At 45.5% G+C, this 18,809-nt stretch overlaps 1 protein-coding gene across 3 annotated transcripts in view; it reads right to left on the reverse strand.

The window, feature by feature from the left end:
• Positions 1-18,809, reverse strand: part of LOC119966494 (integrin beta-1-like) — a 130,661-nt gene that overhangs the window by 33,906 nt on the left and 77,946 nt on the right. For all 3 annotated transcript variants that reach the window (XM_038798275.1, XM_038798273.1, XM_038798274.1), the window contains exon 11: positions 6,038-6,240. In XM_038798275.1, the coding sequence (XP_038654203.1) occupies positions 6,038-6,240 (203 nt within the window). The remainder of the gene's footprint in view (positions 1-6,037; positions 6,241-18,809) is intronic.

The raw sequence follows: 18,809 nt of genomic DNA on the forward strand, positions 1-18,809 counted from the left end.
TAACAATATAGCTGAACAGAAAAGTTTTGTGCATTTGCATCATAAACTATGAAGGATTACCATGCCAAATGATAATTAGAAATAACGTAGAACTTTAAAATTACTCCATTTCCTAACAGTCCAAATTCCTGTATCTTCGCTGAAAGGAAGATTTTCTATGTTAAGCAGAAGAGAAACAGTTTAATACGTACAAGTAGTCCATTGGTGAAGAAAAACTGCCTCATCTGTTTTAATTGGTGACCCCAGCATGACACCGAGTTCTAAATGTTCTCATAAGAGGAAACATCCTTTCCACATCCACCTTGTCAAGACCATGTAGGATCTTGAATGTTTCAATCAAGTTGGCTCTCACTCTTCTATTTTTTTTCTAGCTTAGCTATCTGCTACAAATATCAACTCCTTACTGAGACATGCAAAGAGCTTTCAGGCAAATGACAGTTAACTGCCACTAAGGCAGTTTAATTAGGCTACTTACTCAAGGCTAGGTCAGAATCTGATTCGTACTCTAAAATTGAACTTGAATTTACCAGTTGAATTTCCACTATGAACAAAATTCCCAATATAATCACATGGTCTGTTTCACTCAGGCTGAAATCTCCCCTCACTCCGCTTACTGATGATGCTCTTTAAGAAGTGTTCCAATTGTGATCCTTCATCTTTCTGAAGAGCAGTATCACCCAAATTATTGACTCGTTTCCCCTCCAGATTTGGGCCGTCAACCCTCCTGTATGTTTAGGAGGCTACTGGAATCAACATTTATTGCCCAATGGCCAAAGAAAGCCTTCTGGGAGATTATAAAACAATGTTTTACACTGACAATATTGAGTTAATTGGACCAGTTTGGACCTCAAGCATTATCAACCCCAGGCCATGAAAGAGGGTGCTGGTTGGTAAATGCACACAAACTATCTCTGCATGGTGGAGTGTAGGGAACTGAATGGAGAGAGAGGACAGCAACTCTACAGCTCCCAGGAGATGCTGTTGTTTTACAGGGGCGGAGGAGTTGGTGAAGAGTGACAATAGCGGTTGTGACAGAGGAAAGTAATAGCTCAGACCGCCAGAATTTCTTTGAGGTTTTCGTACGTAAGTAAAGTCACCAGAGTCCCAAATTACCATGGACTGCTTTCCCCTTTGAGGGGGAGAAATGACTGGTGGTGATTTAACCCGAGGATCACCACACCTCAGGCGAGGGACAAGGTTGAGAAGCCAGGTCCTTCATGATTAACCTCAGCTGGTACGGGAATTGAACTTGTGCTCCTGTATTCGCTCTGCATCACAAACCAGCTGTCCAGCCAACTGAGCTAAACCAACCGTTGATTTTAGGTTGTGGTTTTAGGGTCTTATTTGAGTACAGGAGCAGGGATGTCTCTCTGCAATTATACAGGGCCTTGGTGAGATCATACCTGGGATATCTTTTCATTTAAAAAAAATAAATTTAGAGTACCCAATTTTTTTTCCAATGATGGGGCAATTTAGCATGGCCAATCCACTTACCCTGCACATCTTTGGGTTGTGGGGGGGCGAGACCCACGCAGACACGGAGACAATGTGAAAACTCCACACGGACAGTGACCCGGAGCCTGGATTGAACCCGGGTCCTTGGCCCCATGAGGCAGCAGTGCTAACAACTGAGGAAAGTAATAGCTCAGACCGCCAGAATTTCTTTGAGGTTTTCGTACGTAAGTAAAGTCACCAGAGTCCCAAATTACCATGGACTGCAGGGTAGCAGGGTAGCATGGTTGTTAGCATAAATGCTTCACAGCTCCAGGGTCCCAGGTTCGATTCCCGGCTGGGTCACTGTCTGTGTGGAGTCTGCACGTCCTCCTCCTGTGTGCGTGGGTTTCCTCCGGGTGCTCCGGTTTCCTCCCACAGTCCAAAGATGTGCGGGTTAGGTGGATTGGCCATGCTAAATTGCCCGTAGTGTCCTAATAAAAGTAAGGTTAAGGGGGGGGTTGTTGGGTTACGGGTATAGGGTGGATACGTGGGTTTGAGTAGGGTGATCATGGCTCGGCACAACATTGAGGGCCGAAGGGCCTGTTCTGTGCTGTACTGTTCTATGTTCTAACTGCATTACCGTATCGCTCCACACCTGGAATATTGTGTGTGGTTTTGGGCTCCTTATCTGAGGAAGGATGATCTTGCTATAGAGGGAGTGCAGCAAAGGTTTATCAGGCTGATTCCTGGGATGGCAGGATTGACATAAGAGGAGAAGTCGAGTTGGTTAGGATATTTGCTGGTGTTCAAAAGAATAAGGGGGGGACGAGGGTGGGGAATTCAGAAATCTATACAATTCTAACACGACTAGACAGGGTAGATGCAGGATGGATGTTCGAGATGGTGGGGAAATCCATAATCAGGGGTCACAGTCTGAGGATATGGGGTCGACTATTTAGGACTGACGTGAGGAGATATTTCTTCACCCAGAGTGGTGTACCTGTGGAATTCTCTACCACAGGAAGCAGTTTTCACGAAGGAGTTAGATACAGCTCTTGGGGTGACAGGGATCAAAGGATATTGGGGGTGGGGCTGGGAGAAGAATAGTGGGTAGGAACAGGCTACTGTTGGACAATCAGCCATGATCATAGTGAATGGCAGAGCAGCTTTGAAGGTCCGAATGGCCTTCTCCTGCTCCTATTTTCTATGCTTCTATGACTACTTGCATGCCGAACAGTATAAGCAGCAAGCGCTAGACAAAAGCCAAGCAATTCGACAACCCATGGATTGGATCTAAGCTCTGCAGTCTGTCACATCAAATTGTGAATGGTTGTGGACAATTAAACAACTCATTAGAGGAGACGGCTCCACAAATATCCCCATCCTCAATGAAGAACACGCCCAGCACATCAGTCCAAAGTATAAGGATAAAGCATTTACAACAACCATCAGCCAGAAGTGCAGAGTGCCTCTACCAGAGCTCCCCAATATTATAAATGCATGTCTTCAGTCAATTTGATCCATTCCATGTGATATCAAGAAATGGCCAAAGGAACTGCATTGCAAAGACAGTGGACCATGACAATATTCTGGCAAAAGCAATGAGGGCCTGTGCTTCAAACTTGCTGCGCCCCAGCCTAGCTGTTCCAGTGTAGCTACAACAGTGACATCTAACTAACAACGTGAAAAGTTGCTCATCCTGTAACATATAAAGCAGGATAAATCCAACCATGCCAATATATCACCCCATCAGTCCACTCCATTTCATCAGTAAGTGATGGAAAGGGTTTTCAACAGTGCTAACAAGCGGCACTTGCTTAGAAATAACCTGCTCATAGATGTTCAGTTTGGTTCTGTCAGGGCCACGCAACTCCTGATCTCATTACAGCCTTGTTTAACACATGGATAACACACTCCAGAGGAGGACAGTAAGAAGTCTTACGACACCAGATTAAAGTCCAACAGGTTTATTTCGAATCACTAGCTCTCAGAGCACTGCTCCTTCCTCAGGTGAATGAAGAGGTGGGTTCCAGAAACATATATATATTAATATCTATAGACAAAGTCAAAGATGCAATACAATACTTTGAATACCGGGGCACCTAGAGGAAATCCACGCAGACATGGGGAGAATGTTCAAACTCCACCCAGGGCTGGAAGGAAGGTCATTGTGACCTTCCTTCCATTACAAGGTCGGAAACAGGTATGTTCACTGGTGATTGCACAATGTCACTATCATTTGCGACTCCTGAGATACTGAAGTAGTCAATGTTCCAATGTTGCAAGACCTGAACAATATCCAGGTTTGGATTGACAAGTTGCAAGCAACATTCATGGCATACATGTGCAAGGCAGTAACCATCTCCAACAAGAATCTATCACCACTTCCGGTGGCAACTATGAGGGAGTAGGTCGGACATTTGGTGGCTCCCGTTTCGGTTGGACTTTTGGACCTGTTCCCCCCCCCCCCCCCCCCCCCCCCCCCCCCCCCCCCCCGGACTTCTTTGCGCTTTTGAGCGTGGAACTGGAAAGCAATAGCACTCAGGCACTGAACCCATACAGAGTTGTATGGAATTAAGAAGCTGGAGGGACCGTAAATAGCAGAAGTGGTCAAACAAGGGCACGGTGGAGGCTGTGAGAGAGACCAATATGGCCGATGTCCAGAGCAAGGCACCGACAGCCCAGCCTAAAATGGAGCAGCTGCTGCAGGCCATGCAGGAGGGCTTTTTAGCTCTGAAGCGCGATAATTTGGAGCCGCTCCAGAAATCAATGTACCGATTGGAAGAAAGGCTGGATGATCAGGCTGAGAAGCTCCAGAAGCTGGAGAAGACGGTGGAGGAGCAGGCAGACTTTCAAACAGTGGCGGACGTGGAGATTCGGCGGCTGAGGGGTCAGCGAAAAATGCTCCTGGAAAGGCTGGAGGACCTGGACAACAGATCCCGCCGGCAGAACGTAAGAATTGTTGGCACCCGGAGGGAGAGGAGGGGCTGGATGCCGCCGCGTATTTGGAGGGTGTTTCAGAAGCTGCTGGGGATCGAGGTGTCCCTCGCCCGCCAGTGGTGGACAGGGCACACAGAGTGCAGGTGAGGCAGCCACGACGAGGGGGTCCCGCACGAGTGATGGTGGTCCGGTTCCACAGGTACCTGGACAAGGAACGGGTTCTGCAATGGGCCAAGAGCACACAAAGCTGTACCTGGGACAATAGCACCCTGCATGTTTAGTAAGCCTGAGCACTGAGGTGGCCAGGAGGAGGGGAGGCTACAGGCAGGTAAAGGAGATTTTGTACGAGAACAAGGTGAAATTCGGGCTGCTTTTTCCGGCGCAACTGTGGGTTACGTATGAGAGCCAGCACCACTATTTTGAGGAACCCGAGAAGGCGACGGACTTTGTTAAGAAGCAAGGGCTGGCTCTGAGAGGACTCTTGGACTCATGGTAGAACTTAAGTCTATTCTGTTTCTCTCTCGCTTTGAGAGATGCCCGAATGCTTGGGTCCGTTCTTTTCGTTTTTGCGACTTTTTTAGGTTGATGTATTTTGGTTGCGATATGTTTTTCTTGTTCTTTTTCGTGGTTTCCCCAAATGTTTCCTTTTTGGGGTTTCTTGTTTGGTTGGAGGTTTGGTAGGGGCAAAACAAAAAATAAAATAGTTAAAAAGGTGTGGTTATGATGGGGGTTTCGGGAGAATTTTTTGCAATCTTATTGTGTGAGGGGAGGAAGGGCTGAGAGTGCCTGGTACTTATCTCTATCTGTTTGATCTAAATTGAACTATTGTGGGGATGTCTTTGACTTGCATAGAGTGTGTGTTTAAGCAGGGCTGGTTTGGGGAAGTGGTATGGATGGGCCAGGGGGAAGGGGAGCCAGGGAACAGTGGATGAGGGATGCGCTGGCGCCGACGCGGGGAGCCACCAGGCTAGCTGGGTGGGCTAGCCAATGGAAGCCAGGTTTGGGGGGGTGTTCTGGCAGTTAGACTAGAGCAGGGGTTAGTTGGTAGGATGGTGTTACCGGAGTGGGGGGGGGGGGGGGGGGGGGGGGGGGGGTTAACATTGGCCAGAAACTGAATTTGACTGCCCATATAAATACTGTGCCTACTGGTGGACAGCTGCTTCCTGCTTCACAGCGTCAGGGACTAAGTCTGAACGTTCCCCCCCATGTCTGCATGGGTTTCCTCCAGATGCTCCGGTTTCCTGCCACAGTCCAAAGATGTGCAGGTTAGGTGGATTGAAGATGCTAAATTGTCCCTTAGTGTTTCAAGATGTGCAGGTTAGGTGGGGTTATAGGGAAAAGGAAGGAGGGGGCCAAGAATAGGTGCTCTTTCGGAGGGTCGGTGCAGACTCGATAGACTGAATGGCCTCCTTCTGCACTGTAGGGATTCTATGGCTAATTGAAAGAAAACAAGCTGCCACAAGAACCATTAATTTCCCATTTTGAAAACAGCAAATTATGCTGAGAAATCACAACATTTTGAATCCTACGTTGTAGCAGTTAAATAACAAAGAGGACAATTGATACATTAAAGATATCCATTTTACTGTGTTTTTATTCATTGCTGTACTTGTAGTAAGCATACACACTCAACAATTGATTCTTGAACAAGCTGATCACCTACCTGCAAGCTCCACATTCAAATGTTCCATTACCCTGGTGACAGTCTGGGCTGTTCGGAATTCCCATCTTATGACACTCACATTCACAAACAAACTCCAGATTAACTTCTACTTTCTCATTAAATCCCAGAGGTTTGATTTGAATAGTTGCTTTCTCCCCTTTATTTGGGCATTTCTTTGCTGTGACACTTATGTTGAAGCTCACCTAAAATATACAGATGCATATAAAGCAAGTTTAGTTTCATGCTAAGATACTTCCAATTCAAGTATTATTGCACATTGCTTCAATGAAAAATATATCAGTTTGCATGAGCTTCAGACATGAAGATTGCTTGATTTCATTATGTAGCCGAGGTGCCATTAGAGGTTATTGGACTTGGTGGAGGGGGTGAATGGTAGCAGGGAAGAGAAGAGGAAGAGCACAATGACTAATCATTGCAGTATGTTCTTGCATTTTCTCGTTAGCGTTTGAACAGTTCTAAGAGCCAGGATGGATGAGAAAAAGTAGATAACTTCAAAGGACAAAACAAGTACAGTAGTTTACATTGAATCAAAACTTCATTTTATTTCTGTATTGTTACAAAGCTGTGTTCAGCATTTCTACCATGTACAATTGTTCTACTAAACTAGATCCACAAACTACTAACCCACAATCTATTTGGAAAGGAGGAATTACATCACTATCAAATGTGTACATTTTTCATAAACGACCACAAATTTGAAAGGATTTTAGCATGAATATTTTTCAACCAATGTGCTCCTTATGAAATTTCCATATTTTGTAGATCGAGTAGCGTCAGCTGTAGAAAACATCTATTTATAGCATCAAATTTTTAAGGTAAGATATAGCAGTCAGATGCAGAGTAGAGCGAGATGCAGAATAAAGCTCCCTTAACTGAACAGTCCCAACTTCAAGAAAGCTATTTTTCCATACCAGCTATCCTATGGCCTTTTAACCAAGATATTGATTTCCTGGCAAATTAGGGGCACTTTTGTGCCTAAATCAAATGGAGCTAGATAGAAACTGGTCAAATTTATTGAACACAGGACCTCTACATCCAACAGAGAATACTTTACAACCTGCAAGGAAGATTGTCATCCCAATGTTCTTGCGACATGTGGCACAGTGGTTAGCACGGCTGCCTCATAGCGCCAAAGATCCAAGTTTGATACAGACCTCAGATGACTGTCTTGTGGAGTTTGCACATTCTTCCCGTGTCTGGGTGGGTTTCCTCCGGGTGCTCCAGTTTCTTCCCACAGTCCAAAGATGTGGTTAGGTGGACTGGCCATGCTAAATTGTCCCTAGGTCGTGTTACAGGGTTAGGGTGGAGGATTGGGCCTAGGTAGGGTGCTTTTTCAGAGGGCCGATGCAGACCCGACGTGTTGAATGGACTCGTTCTGCACTGTAGGGATTCTATAGCTGGCTTTGCAACTAAAAAGACTTAACTCAGGGAGAGATAATTTCAACAATTTGAGGGGTAATATGACCAGACAAATTGTCCTCAAGAACAGGAAGGCAGCAATGTAACAGAGCAGTAGCTGGCCTTCAGAGAGGAGATGGTTCATGAACTGATTAGGTATATTCCTTCTTGAGGGAAAAAAGGGGCAGCCAAAGTTCCTGGATGTCAAAGGAGTGAGACAACAGATGGAACAGATAAAGGGGGCATATGACAGATGTCAGCTTGAAAAAACAAGAGGAGAATACGGCCAAATATTAAAAAACGTGGAGACGGTGCAAAGGAAATAAATGGGGCAAAGAGACAATCTGAGGATAGATTCGCAGCTAACAAAAGGGAATTCAAATGTCTTTCAGAAACATATTAATAGTAAGAGAGCTGTATCACTGAAGCCATGCGACCAATTGGCGACCAAAATGGAGAATTATTTTTGGAGAAAAAAATGCATGGATGAGGAACTAAACAAATGCTTTGCATCGGTGTTTAGAAAAACAATTTCACCAAAGCAAACCAAGGTTGCCAGGATATTGGATGAGACATTTTAAAACAGAAAGGAACTAGGAAGTCTAGCAGTTAAAAGTAGTTAAGTTGTCTGAACGAAACACATGCTGAGGGAAACAAGAACAGAAACTGTGGCAGTGCTGACCACAGTCTTGTAATCCTCAGATATAGGGTGTGTCAAAGGACTGGGTTTTGCAAGCAATACACCCTTGTTCAAATGAAAGGGAGAAGGAGAAACCTGGGAATTACAAGCAGGGAAGCTTTCAGCAGAAGTCACCCGACAGAAAATTACAGCCACTTGAACAAGCAAGGACTAAAACAAATTGAAGGACAAATTGTTTTTGACTAACTTGAGTTTTTGATGGGGCAACAGAAGGTAGATGGGGAAATGGAGTTGTTGTTGTGTATATGGACTTTCAAAAAGGATCTGATAAAGTACCACATATTAGGCAGCAATTTTAATGTAGCCCTATGAGATAAAAAGGCTTAGTAACAGGAGGATACAGAATTGGTTAAGGAATAGAAAACAATTGTGTCATTTTTCCAGATGTGGGAGTCAGTGTCATACAGCACAGAAACAGGCTCTTCAGCCCACCATGTCTATGCTGAGCATCAAGTACCAACCTATACTAATCCCATTTACCAGCACTTGGTCCATAGCCTGCTATGCCTTGGTGATTTAAGTGGTCAGACAGGTGCTTCTTAAATGTTGCAAGAGTACCTGCCTCCAACACCCATAGAAGGCCAGAGATAGGTGGGAACTGACAATGTTATTGTGGACAGAAAGACACTCTGGGCTAGTGCGCAGTCAATTCCAGCTCCACTAGACCCGGAGTTGCAACACAGGTAAAATAAGATTTTATTTAAAATACCAGAGGTCTTTGTCTGAGCCCAAAAAAACTGCAATCATCAAGTTTTTAACTTTAACACAAGTAATCTTTTACTGTCTACAGTATTATAATTAACTGAGTATCTAATATCCCTTTCCCTGTATGGACATATATAAGACATTTCTTCACCCAAAGAGTGGTGAACATGTGGAATTCATTACCACAGGAAGTAGTTGATGCTAAAACATTGAATATATTCAAGAGGCGGCTGGATACATCAAAGGCGATGGGGAGAAAGCAGATTTAGGCTATTGAGTTGGATGATCAGCCATGATTGTGATGAATGGCGGAGCAGGCTCGATGGGCCTAAAGGCCTCCACCCGCTCCTACCTTCTCACTGTCATGTGAGAGAATCTTTAAGAAATGGGTGTTTGTAAATGGGGGTATATAAATGTGAGAGTAACTTTAAGAAATGGGTGTTTACCACTGCAGTGATATCAGAGTGGGTGGAGCTAGGCTGTCTGTCAGCTTTTAACTTTCGTTTTTAAGCAGGCTGCAGTGTGTGTTTTAGTTTTGTTTTCAGAGTTGGATAACAAGTCACAGCCAGAAGGTGTATTAATCTCTCTGTAATCTAGGAACTGTAAATCAATCCTGGTGATTTAAACTCATTAACAGTAGTGACTTTAACCTGATGTGTTTCTGTTTTGAAGGTTTTTTAAGTCTTCTGGATGTTAAAAGGACAGCTTAATTATTACTCAAGTGTTGTATTCTTTGGGGGTTGTATTTGAATTAATGGTTGCTAAGAAGTTCACTGTGTTTTATGTTTTAAAAAGGTTAACTTGAGTTCATAGAACAAACATTGTTTTGCTTTTAAAAAATCTTTTCCGTTTCTGCTGTACCACACCTGTGGAGTGGGCCGTATGCTCGCCATACCACAATCTATTAAAAGTTGTGGGTCAGGGGAAATCCATGATACACTTTGGGGTTCTCTAAACCCTCTCCCATAAGAACACACACACCTCTTGTTTTGGGGGGGGGGGGGGGGGGGGGGGGAGGAAAACAATAAAAGGATAAATATCTTTGATGCACTGTGGATGATTTCTAGTTGTGTCTTTCTGAAGTTCAGCTTTCGTTTTGATACTTCTTCCTTTTAGGTTGGAGATTATTTTCTCTGGCAAGGTTGTTTCTTTTCTCTGCAGACACAGCAGCATTCCAAGTTCACAGCAAAGGATGTGTTGGGCACTCCCTGCTTTCAGAATAAAGCAGTTCTCAACTTCACTAAACAACAGCGAGACAGAGAGCGAGAACGTTCTTTCACTTCCATGGTCTAAACTCTTGCGCTTGGACCTGAAGCAGTTCTTGATTTAATGCACCGGCTATCTCCTCCAGCTGTATTTTGCACTCCGCCTCAGCCAGTTGCAGTTTGGTCTGAGCCAGTTCCAGCTCCAATTCCTGCAGTTGTTTTTTTTTAAACTCTTTTCCTTTATCTTGACATTGATTTGAAATACCCGTAGATGAATTGACAATTTTAAGTGGACCACATTTGTTAAAGGTTCTCTGCAGCGATCAAACTCTTCACATTTGGTGGCACGGCAGCACAGTGGTTAGCACTGTTGCTTCACAGTTCCAGGGACACAGGTTCAATTCCCAGCTTGGGTCACTGTCTTGCGGAGTCTGCACATTCTCCAGTGTCTGCGTGAGTTTCCGCTGGGTGCTCTGGTTTCCTCCAAAATGTCCTGAAAGACATGCTTGCCAGGTGAATTGGGCATTCTGAATTCTCCCTCAGTGCACCTGAACAGGTGCTGTAGTGTGGTGACTAGGGGGTTTTCACAGTAACTTCATTACAGTGTTAATGTAAGCCTACTTGTGACACTAATGAAGATTATTATTCAACCTGCTTCAGAATTTTCAGACGGGGCTTTTCACAGTAACTTCATTGAAGCCTACTTGTGACAATAAGCGATTATTATTAATTTGTTCCAATTGAGCTTTATTTCCAAACTTGCATTCCCACTGAATTGGGAGCAGATTTGTTTGTATGCAATGTTTAAGATGTTCTTCTTGGCTTCTGATTCTCATTTTCACTATGCGCACATTTCACTCTTAGTCCATTTGTCACGTGCAGACATTGCTCCATCAGAATTCCAACCTTGATTTCCAGCCGACTGACATGATCGAATGGTGGAGCAGACTTACGGACCAAATGGCCTAATTCTGCTCTTATATCTCATGGAACACATCAGAGTTCTTCATCAACCACTGCAGTTTTTGATTCTGTCAGAATAGCTTTCTCTTGTTGCAGAGCATCACAATCATTTAGTCCATTGCTCTACTTTCGCAATTCATTTAGTTTATACATTCCGGAGTTTCTTCCAAGGTGAATCTATCATTCCCTTCTAACAGCATTTGATAATGACCTCTCCCTTCTCACGCTTTGCATGTTTTCAGAGAACTGACACATTAGTTTTGTTGTTGTTACAACAAACTCTACTTCTATGTTTCTTATTTCTTCCTTCTGCTTATATTTATTGGATAATTCTCCTGAAATGCCACCTTGTTCCAACAGTTGTGTTCTCTCTTTGGGTTTGCCCATTGCCAAGTCTTTCTCCCCACCCTCAAACATCAGACAGTTTCTACTTCTCTGCAGAATGTCAATTTCTCCAGTTCATTTGTATATTCCACACAACTGATAGTTCAATCATTCAATTGGATCTGTATAGAATTCCCAATAATGGGTGTGGTAAATTACACCTGCGTTCTGATTTCTGCTTCAATAGTATTTTTCTTTTTAATTTAGAGTACCCAATTATTTGTTTCCAATTAAGGGGCAATTTAGCGTGGCCAATCCATCTCCCTGCACATCTTTGGGTTGTGGGGGTGAAACCCGCACAGGCAAAGGGAGAACGTGCAAACTCCACACAGACAATGTCATGGAGCCAGGATCGAAATCGCATCCTCAGCGGCATGCGGCAGCAGTGCTAACCACTGCACCTCTGCCTCAACAGTATGGCGACTCTTGTAGTAGATGATACAGGATGTCCTACATGAGTGACATGGTTCAAATCTTTGGTGCATTTCACTCTAAGATTAGTAGCTCCTCTCACCCATCACAAAACCTATAGCCTCCATTACATGAGACATCTTTGGCTTTTTGAGTTTCATGCTATGATTATTTGTTGTAACTCTTCTGTCTCCTTGGATTTGGATTTTGTTTATTGTCACGTGTACCAAGGTACAGTGAAAAGTATTTTTCTGTGAGCAGCTCAGCAGATCATTAAGTACATGAAAATTAAATAAAAGAAAACACATAATAGGGCAACACAAGGTACACAATGTAACTACATAAACACCGGCATTGGGTGAAGCATACAGGGTGTAGTGTTAATTTGGTCAGTACCCATTAGAGGGTCGTTTAGGAGTCTAGTAACAGCGGGAAAGAAACTGTTTATCAGTCTGCTCGTGCATGTTCTCAGACTTTTGTATCTCCAGCCTGATGGAAGACACTGGAAGAGTGAGTAAGCCGTGGGAGGGGTCTTTGATTATGCTGCCTGCTTTCCCCGGCAGTGGAAGGTGCAGATGGAATCAATGGGTGGGAGGTAGGTTCGTGTTATGGACTGGGCTGTGTTCACGAGTTGCGGTCTTGGGCTGAGCAGTCGCCATCAGGCTGTAGTGCAGCCAGACAGGATGATTTCTATGGTGCATCTGTAAAAGTTGGTAAGGGTTAATATGGACCTACCCAATTTCCTTAGTTTCCTGCGGAGGTATAGGCGCTGTTGTGCTTTCTTGGTGATAGCGTCAACGTGGGTGAACAAGGAGAAATTTTTGGAGATATGTACCTCTAGGAATTTGAAACTGAATTTGTGGGCAGCACGATAACACAAGTGGATAGAACTGTGGCTTCACAGCGCCAGGGTCCCAGGTTCGATTCCCCACTGGGTCACTGTATGCGCGGAGTCTGCATGTTCTCCCCGTGTCTGCATGGGTTTCCCCCGGGTGCTCCAGTTTCCTCCCACAGTCCAAAGATGTGCAGGTTAGGTGGGTTGGCCATGATAAATTGCCCTTAGTGCCAAAAAAGGTTAGGAGGGGTTATTGGGTTACGGGGATAGGGTGGATTTGCTGATGAAGTCTGAGATGGTGGTGGCATACCCATTTAAGTTGGTCGCTGAGTTCTTAAATATGGACCAGTGAAATGACTGCAGTCATGTAGGAGCTCTTCTGTTTCCTTGGACCAGCACTGCACAAACTTCTCAGCTGGATTCTCCCACTTGAGTTTCTGCTTGTATGCCGGGAGAAGGAGCACCGTCTTATGGTCAGATTTTCCAAAGTGCGGTCGGGGGATGGAACGGTAGGTGCCTTGATTTTTGAGTAGCAGTGGTCAAGTGTTGTCGTCCCTGGTGGGACAGGAGGAGATGTGCTGGTGGAATTTTGGTAGCACACTCCTGAGCTTGGCCTTGTTGAAGTCCCTGGCCATGATGAACAGGGCCTCCAGGTTTTCTGTTTCGTAGTTGTTTATAACTGTGTACACTTCGTCCAGTGCCTTCCTCACTTCTGCTGGGGTAGAATGTAGACCGCCTGTGATAATGGCTGAAGTGAACTCACGTGGAAGATAGTATGAGCACACTCCACAATCAGCTATTCCAGGTCTGGGGAGCAGTAGGTCGCCAGGGCCGCCACATCCTTATCTTCCCTTGGACTAAGGGAGAAGCTACGATCTTCACTCCTGCCAAACATTCCCTAAAAGCAATCTACTCCATCTTCTGGTAACTTCTCAATCACTCTGACAATTACTGGACCTGATAATAACTCACACTCCAATTGTATCCTATACAATGGAACTAGGCTAGAAACTCCACTTATCCCATTCACCAACACCTTAGCTTTCATGGAACTCTCTGAGGCGAAACCAAATCTCTCTCCAGTGAGAGAGTTTGCATACTGCCTGCACCCTTTAAAAGTTATGGGTTTGGCTACATCATTGAATGAAATTGGGGTGAACTTCCTTTTGGACAAAAACCCTGACATATCTCTCACCTATCTCTTTCGCCAACCTGCTCCCATAGCAGTGCTTACCTGGTGTCCTAGTCCTACCTCGAGCTACAGTCTGCCCTGTCGTATTCTTCACTTTTGTTGCTTTTTCAGAATCCTTCTTATGAATCCCAACAAGTCCTATGGGCTTTCCTTGCAACTTCCAATATGCTGAACGAATGTGTCCCAATTTATTGCAATTAGGCCTTCAAAGCTCAACTCCACCATAACTACCTTCCTTCCTGGTCGGAGGAGGGGCAGGGGGGATCTTGGAACATCCCCAGCTATGCATTCCTTACCTTGGCTACCTGCCTTCCTTTCACGCTCCCAATTCCTATTCTTTGACAAATTATGGGACAAAGGCTTAAATTTATGGATGAGCTCAATGATGAGCCAATTTTGCTGCTTGTCCAACAGTATAACTCTTTGGTCTTTAACATGAGTTTTTTTTTTTTAAATAATTTTTATTGAAAGAATTTTTTACATGAAGATATTTACCCCAACTAACTATAAAATATTACAAAATATTCCCTCTTAACCAAATATCCCCCCCCGCCCGAACTCGCGCGCGCGTTGTTTAACATGAGTTTTTAATCACAGAACTTAGTGAAGTGTTAAATTCTTCCAAGAGAATGATTTCTCTTAGATCCCCATAGGTAGTTTATGGGGAGGGAAAGGCGTGGTGGTATTGTCTAGCAATACAGGGACTCGGGTTCAAATCCCGCCATGGCAGATGTTGAAATTTGAATTCAATTAAAAAAAATTTTGGTGTTAAAAGTCCAGTGATAACCATGAAACCATTATCAATTGTTGTAAAAAAAACATATAGGCGGCACAGTGGTTAGCACTGCTGCCTCACGGCACCAACGTCCTAGGTTCGATCCCGGGTCTGGGTCTGTGTCCGTGTGGAGTTTGCACATTCTCCCGTGTTTGCATGGGTTTCGTCCCCACAACCGAAAGATGTGCAGGGTAGGTGGACTGACCACGCTAAATTGCTCCTCAATTGGAAAAATTTAATTGGGTACACCAAATTTAAAAAAAAAGTAAAAACCCATCTGGTTCACTGATGTCCTTTAGGGAAGGAAATCTGTCGTCCTTTCCTAGTCTGCCCACATGTGACTCCAGATCCACAGTAATGTAGTGGACTCTTAAATGCCTTCAGAGATGGACAATAATTGTTCGCCCCTCATGCGCCGCCCACAATCCCACGAACGGAAAATAAACTCCCAATGCCCCTACCCACCTATTAAAATTGTTCAAATTTAACATGCCCCTTAACTGTTTCCTTAAATTCCAAAACCTTTGTCTATATTCCTCCGGAACTAATTCATATGCATCCAGAATAATCTTTTTCCCTTGTTGTAATCCCCAGACACCCCATCCGACAGGGAAGAATACATTTCCTACGCCCACGCCTTCAGTTTAGTTTGCATGGTTGATGTCCACTTTTCCTTTGGCCGCTCCATTTGAGTTGCTATTTTCTCAAATGCCACAAAGAATACCTCTGCATCCTTTTCCTCAAATGTTGGTAGGGCCTATACATATTTAAACATATGCCCACCAGGATTTGGACTGGGAAGGGCTCCTCCTCTCTCTTGACTTTTGCCTTTAACTTCACCCTTTTAAAGTTATTACCCCCTCTCCTTTCCCCTTTCTTCCTTTGCTAATCTTCCATTTCCACATCACGTTTCCTCATTTCAAATGTTCTTTGGAACTCATCTTTTTCCCGCTTCTCCACCTCTCTTTCTAGCATGTCCATTTAAAAGAATTTCCTCATGCACGCACTTCAACCAAGTTCTCTCCAGATCAGCTTCCTCACCAGAAGATGCTTCTGATCTACACTACCTGGATTACTTGCATGTGGGCTCTCCTGTGTTTCGATCAGATCCAAGCACTAGTACATCACATATGCCTTCTTAGCTTTTTTAAAAATATTTTTATTAAAATATTTGCAAATTTTTATAATACCAAAAACAATAACAATGACATTGACAATGTAAACTGAACATTTCTCCACCCGACCCAATCTTCACACACCACAACCATCTAACACCTATCCGCCTGCACCCTCCCCTTCCCCAGAATACTGCTTCTGCTAACATTTTAATTTTCCCCGAGAAAATCGCTGAACGGCTGTCATCAACAAGAGAACCCCAACATTGACCCTCTTAAGGCAAACTTTATCTTCTCAAGCCTGAGAAACCCAGCCATGTCACTAACCCAGGTCTCTACACTCGGGGGGCTTTGAGTCCCTCCACCTTAAAAGGATCCCTCTCCAGGCTACTAGAGAGGCAAAGGCCAGGACATCGGCCTCGTTCACTCACTGAACTCCCAGATCTTCTGACACTCCATAGATCGCTACCTCTGGACTCGGCGCCACCCGGGTTCCTAGCACCGTGGATATTGCCTTCACAAACCCCTGCCAAAACCCTCCGAGTTTCAGGCATGTCCAGAACGTGTGGACATGGTTTGCTGGGCTTCCCTTGTACCTCACACATCTACCTTCTACCCCGAAAAACTTGCTCATCCTCACCGTCATATGTGCCCGGTGGACCACCTTAAATTGTATTAAGCCAAGCCTGGCACATGGGGGAGGAATTGACCCTGCTTAGGGCGTCCACCTGCTTACGGCGTCCACCCATAGACCTGCCTCAAACTCTCCACCTAGCTCATCCTCCCACTTGCCCTCAAGTTTCTGCACCGAGGTTTCCTCCACTTCCAACAGCTCCTGGTAGATATCCGACACTTTCCCCTCCCACACTCAGGTACCGGACACTAGAACATAGAACAGTACAGCACAGAACAGGCCCTTCGACCCTCGATGTTGTGCCGAGCAATGATCACCCTACTTAAACCCACGTAACCCGTATACCCGTAACCCAACAATCCCCCCATTAACCTTACACTACGGGCAATTTAGCATGGCCAATCCACCTAACCCGCACATCTTTGGACTGTGGGAGGAAACCGGAGCACCCGGAGGAAACCCACGCACACACGGGGAGGACGTGCAGACTCCACACAGATAGTGACCCAGCAGGGAATCGAACCTGGGACCCTGGAGCTGTGAAGCATTGATGCTAACCACCATGCTACCGTGAGGCCCCGATTGCTACCGTGAGGCCCCTCACGGGGCCTCTACTCTATCCTGCATCCGCTGTGACGGCAGCAGCGGAAAGGCCGGCACCTGCTTTCTCAGGAAGTCTTGGACTTGCAAATATCTAAAACCATTCCCTGGCAGCGGTTTAAATTTATCCTCCAGCACCTCCAAGCTGGGAAAGCTCCCGTCGATAAATATTTCCCCCATCCTTCTAATTCCTGCCCTCTGCCATCTCTGGAACCCACCGTCTGGCCTGCCCGGTGCAAACCTGTGGTTCTAATAAATGGGTCCAGACTGACGCACCTTCCACCTTCTTATGGCCCCTCCATTGCCCCCAGATCCTCAGAGCCACCACGACCACCGGACTTGTGGAGTACCAGGCCGGCGAGAACAGCAGAGGTGCCGTTACCAATGCCCCCAGACTGGTACCTTTACAAGACGCCGCCTCCAGCTGCTCCCATGCCGATCCCTTCCCCATTACCCACTTCCGAATCATGGCGATGTTAGCCACCTAGTAGTAGTTGCAGAGGTCCGGCAGCGCACCCTGCTCGGAACAAAAAAGTCAATACGAGAGTAAACCTTATGGACATGAGTAAAAAAAGAAAACTCCTTCGCCCATGGCCGTATAAACCTCCATGGGTCTATACCTCCCATCTGTGCTATACAGCCGGCCCCCTCCCTGTCCTAGATATTGACCAATCCAATTCCGGATTAATGACCGTGTTAAAGTCCCCCCCCCCCCCCCATGATCAGGTTATGCGACTCTAAGTCTGGGATCTTACCTAGCATCCGCCTCATCAACTCCACATCGTCCCAATTTGGAACATATATGTTAACGAGCACCACTCGTGCACCCTCCAACCTTCCACTCACCATTATGTACCTACCCCCCTTATCTGACACGATTCTCCCAGCCTCGAATGCCACTCGTTTACTGATCAAATTGCTACCCCCCCCTGGTCTTTGAGTCCAGCCCCGAGTGGAACACCTGGCTAACCCAACCCTTTCTCAATCTCGTCTGATCTATGATCTTAAGGTGTGTCTCCTGCAGCATAGCCACGTCTGTCTTCTTCAGTTCCCTTAGATGTGCAAGCATGCAAGCCCTCTTAACTGGCCCATTCAGTCCTCTCACGTTCCACCCCCCCCCCCCCCCAAATGAGCAGCAGCCGCTCCCGATCTCCCATTTATTCCCCCACAATAGTTCCTCCCCTGTCAGCAAAGCAGTCTCTCCCTCCCCTCCAACAGCACCAGAAACCTCATCCCCAAGGCCATCACCAGTTTAACACTTGCTCACCCCCCACTGCGCTTCCGAGAGTCAGCTATACCATGCTGACCCCGATAACCCCCACCCCCAGTCTGTCTCCCTATTGTTCGAACCTCTCCCCCCACATAAATAAACCTATTACGAGCATCACAATCCCAAGTAAACAGCAGCGAAAACATCAACCAAAAAGATGCAATTAACAGAAACCAGCGAAGAGACAGTCCCTTAGGGCAAAGTCCAGTCTCCCAAAAAAAAGCTTGAAGACCCCCCCCCAACATCAAATCCCTGCAGGGCAAAGCACCTTACAACCATCGGCACAGCCCATAATTTCACCCAGAACAACATGAAATCGCTTTTCTTTTGAAAAACCAGTACAGTATTACGAGCCTCCGCCACAAAACGTCTCCGCAACTTAAGTGTCCTTTAAATCGTCTCCAGCTTCTTTTCTTTAATGAATGCCCATACATCGTCCGGCGTCTCAAAATAAAAGTCTCGTTCCTCTTGCGTAACCCACAGCCACGCTGGGTACAGCATCCCGTACTTCACCCACTTCTTGAAGAGGGTCGCCTTTGCTCGACTGAAACCAGTCCGTCTCGT

This window comes from Scyliorhinus canicula, chromosome 5, assembly GCF_902713615.1.
Source record: "Scyliorhinus canicula chromosome 5, sScyCan1.1, whole genome shotgun sequence".
NCBI lineage: Eukaryota > Metazoa > Chordata > Chondrichthyes > Carcharhiniformes > Scyliorhinidae > Scyliorhinus > Scyliorhinus canicula.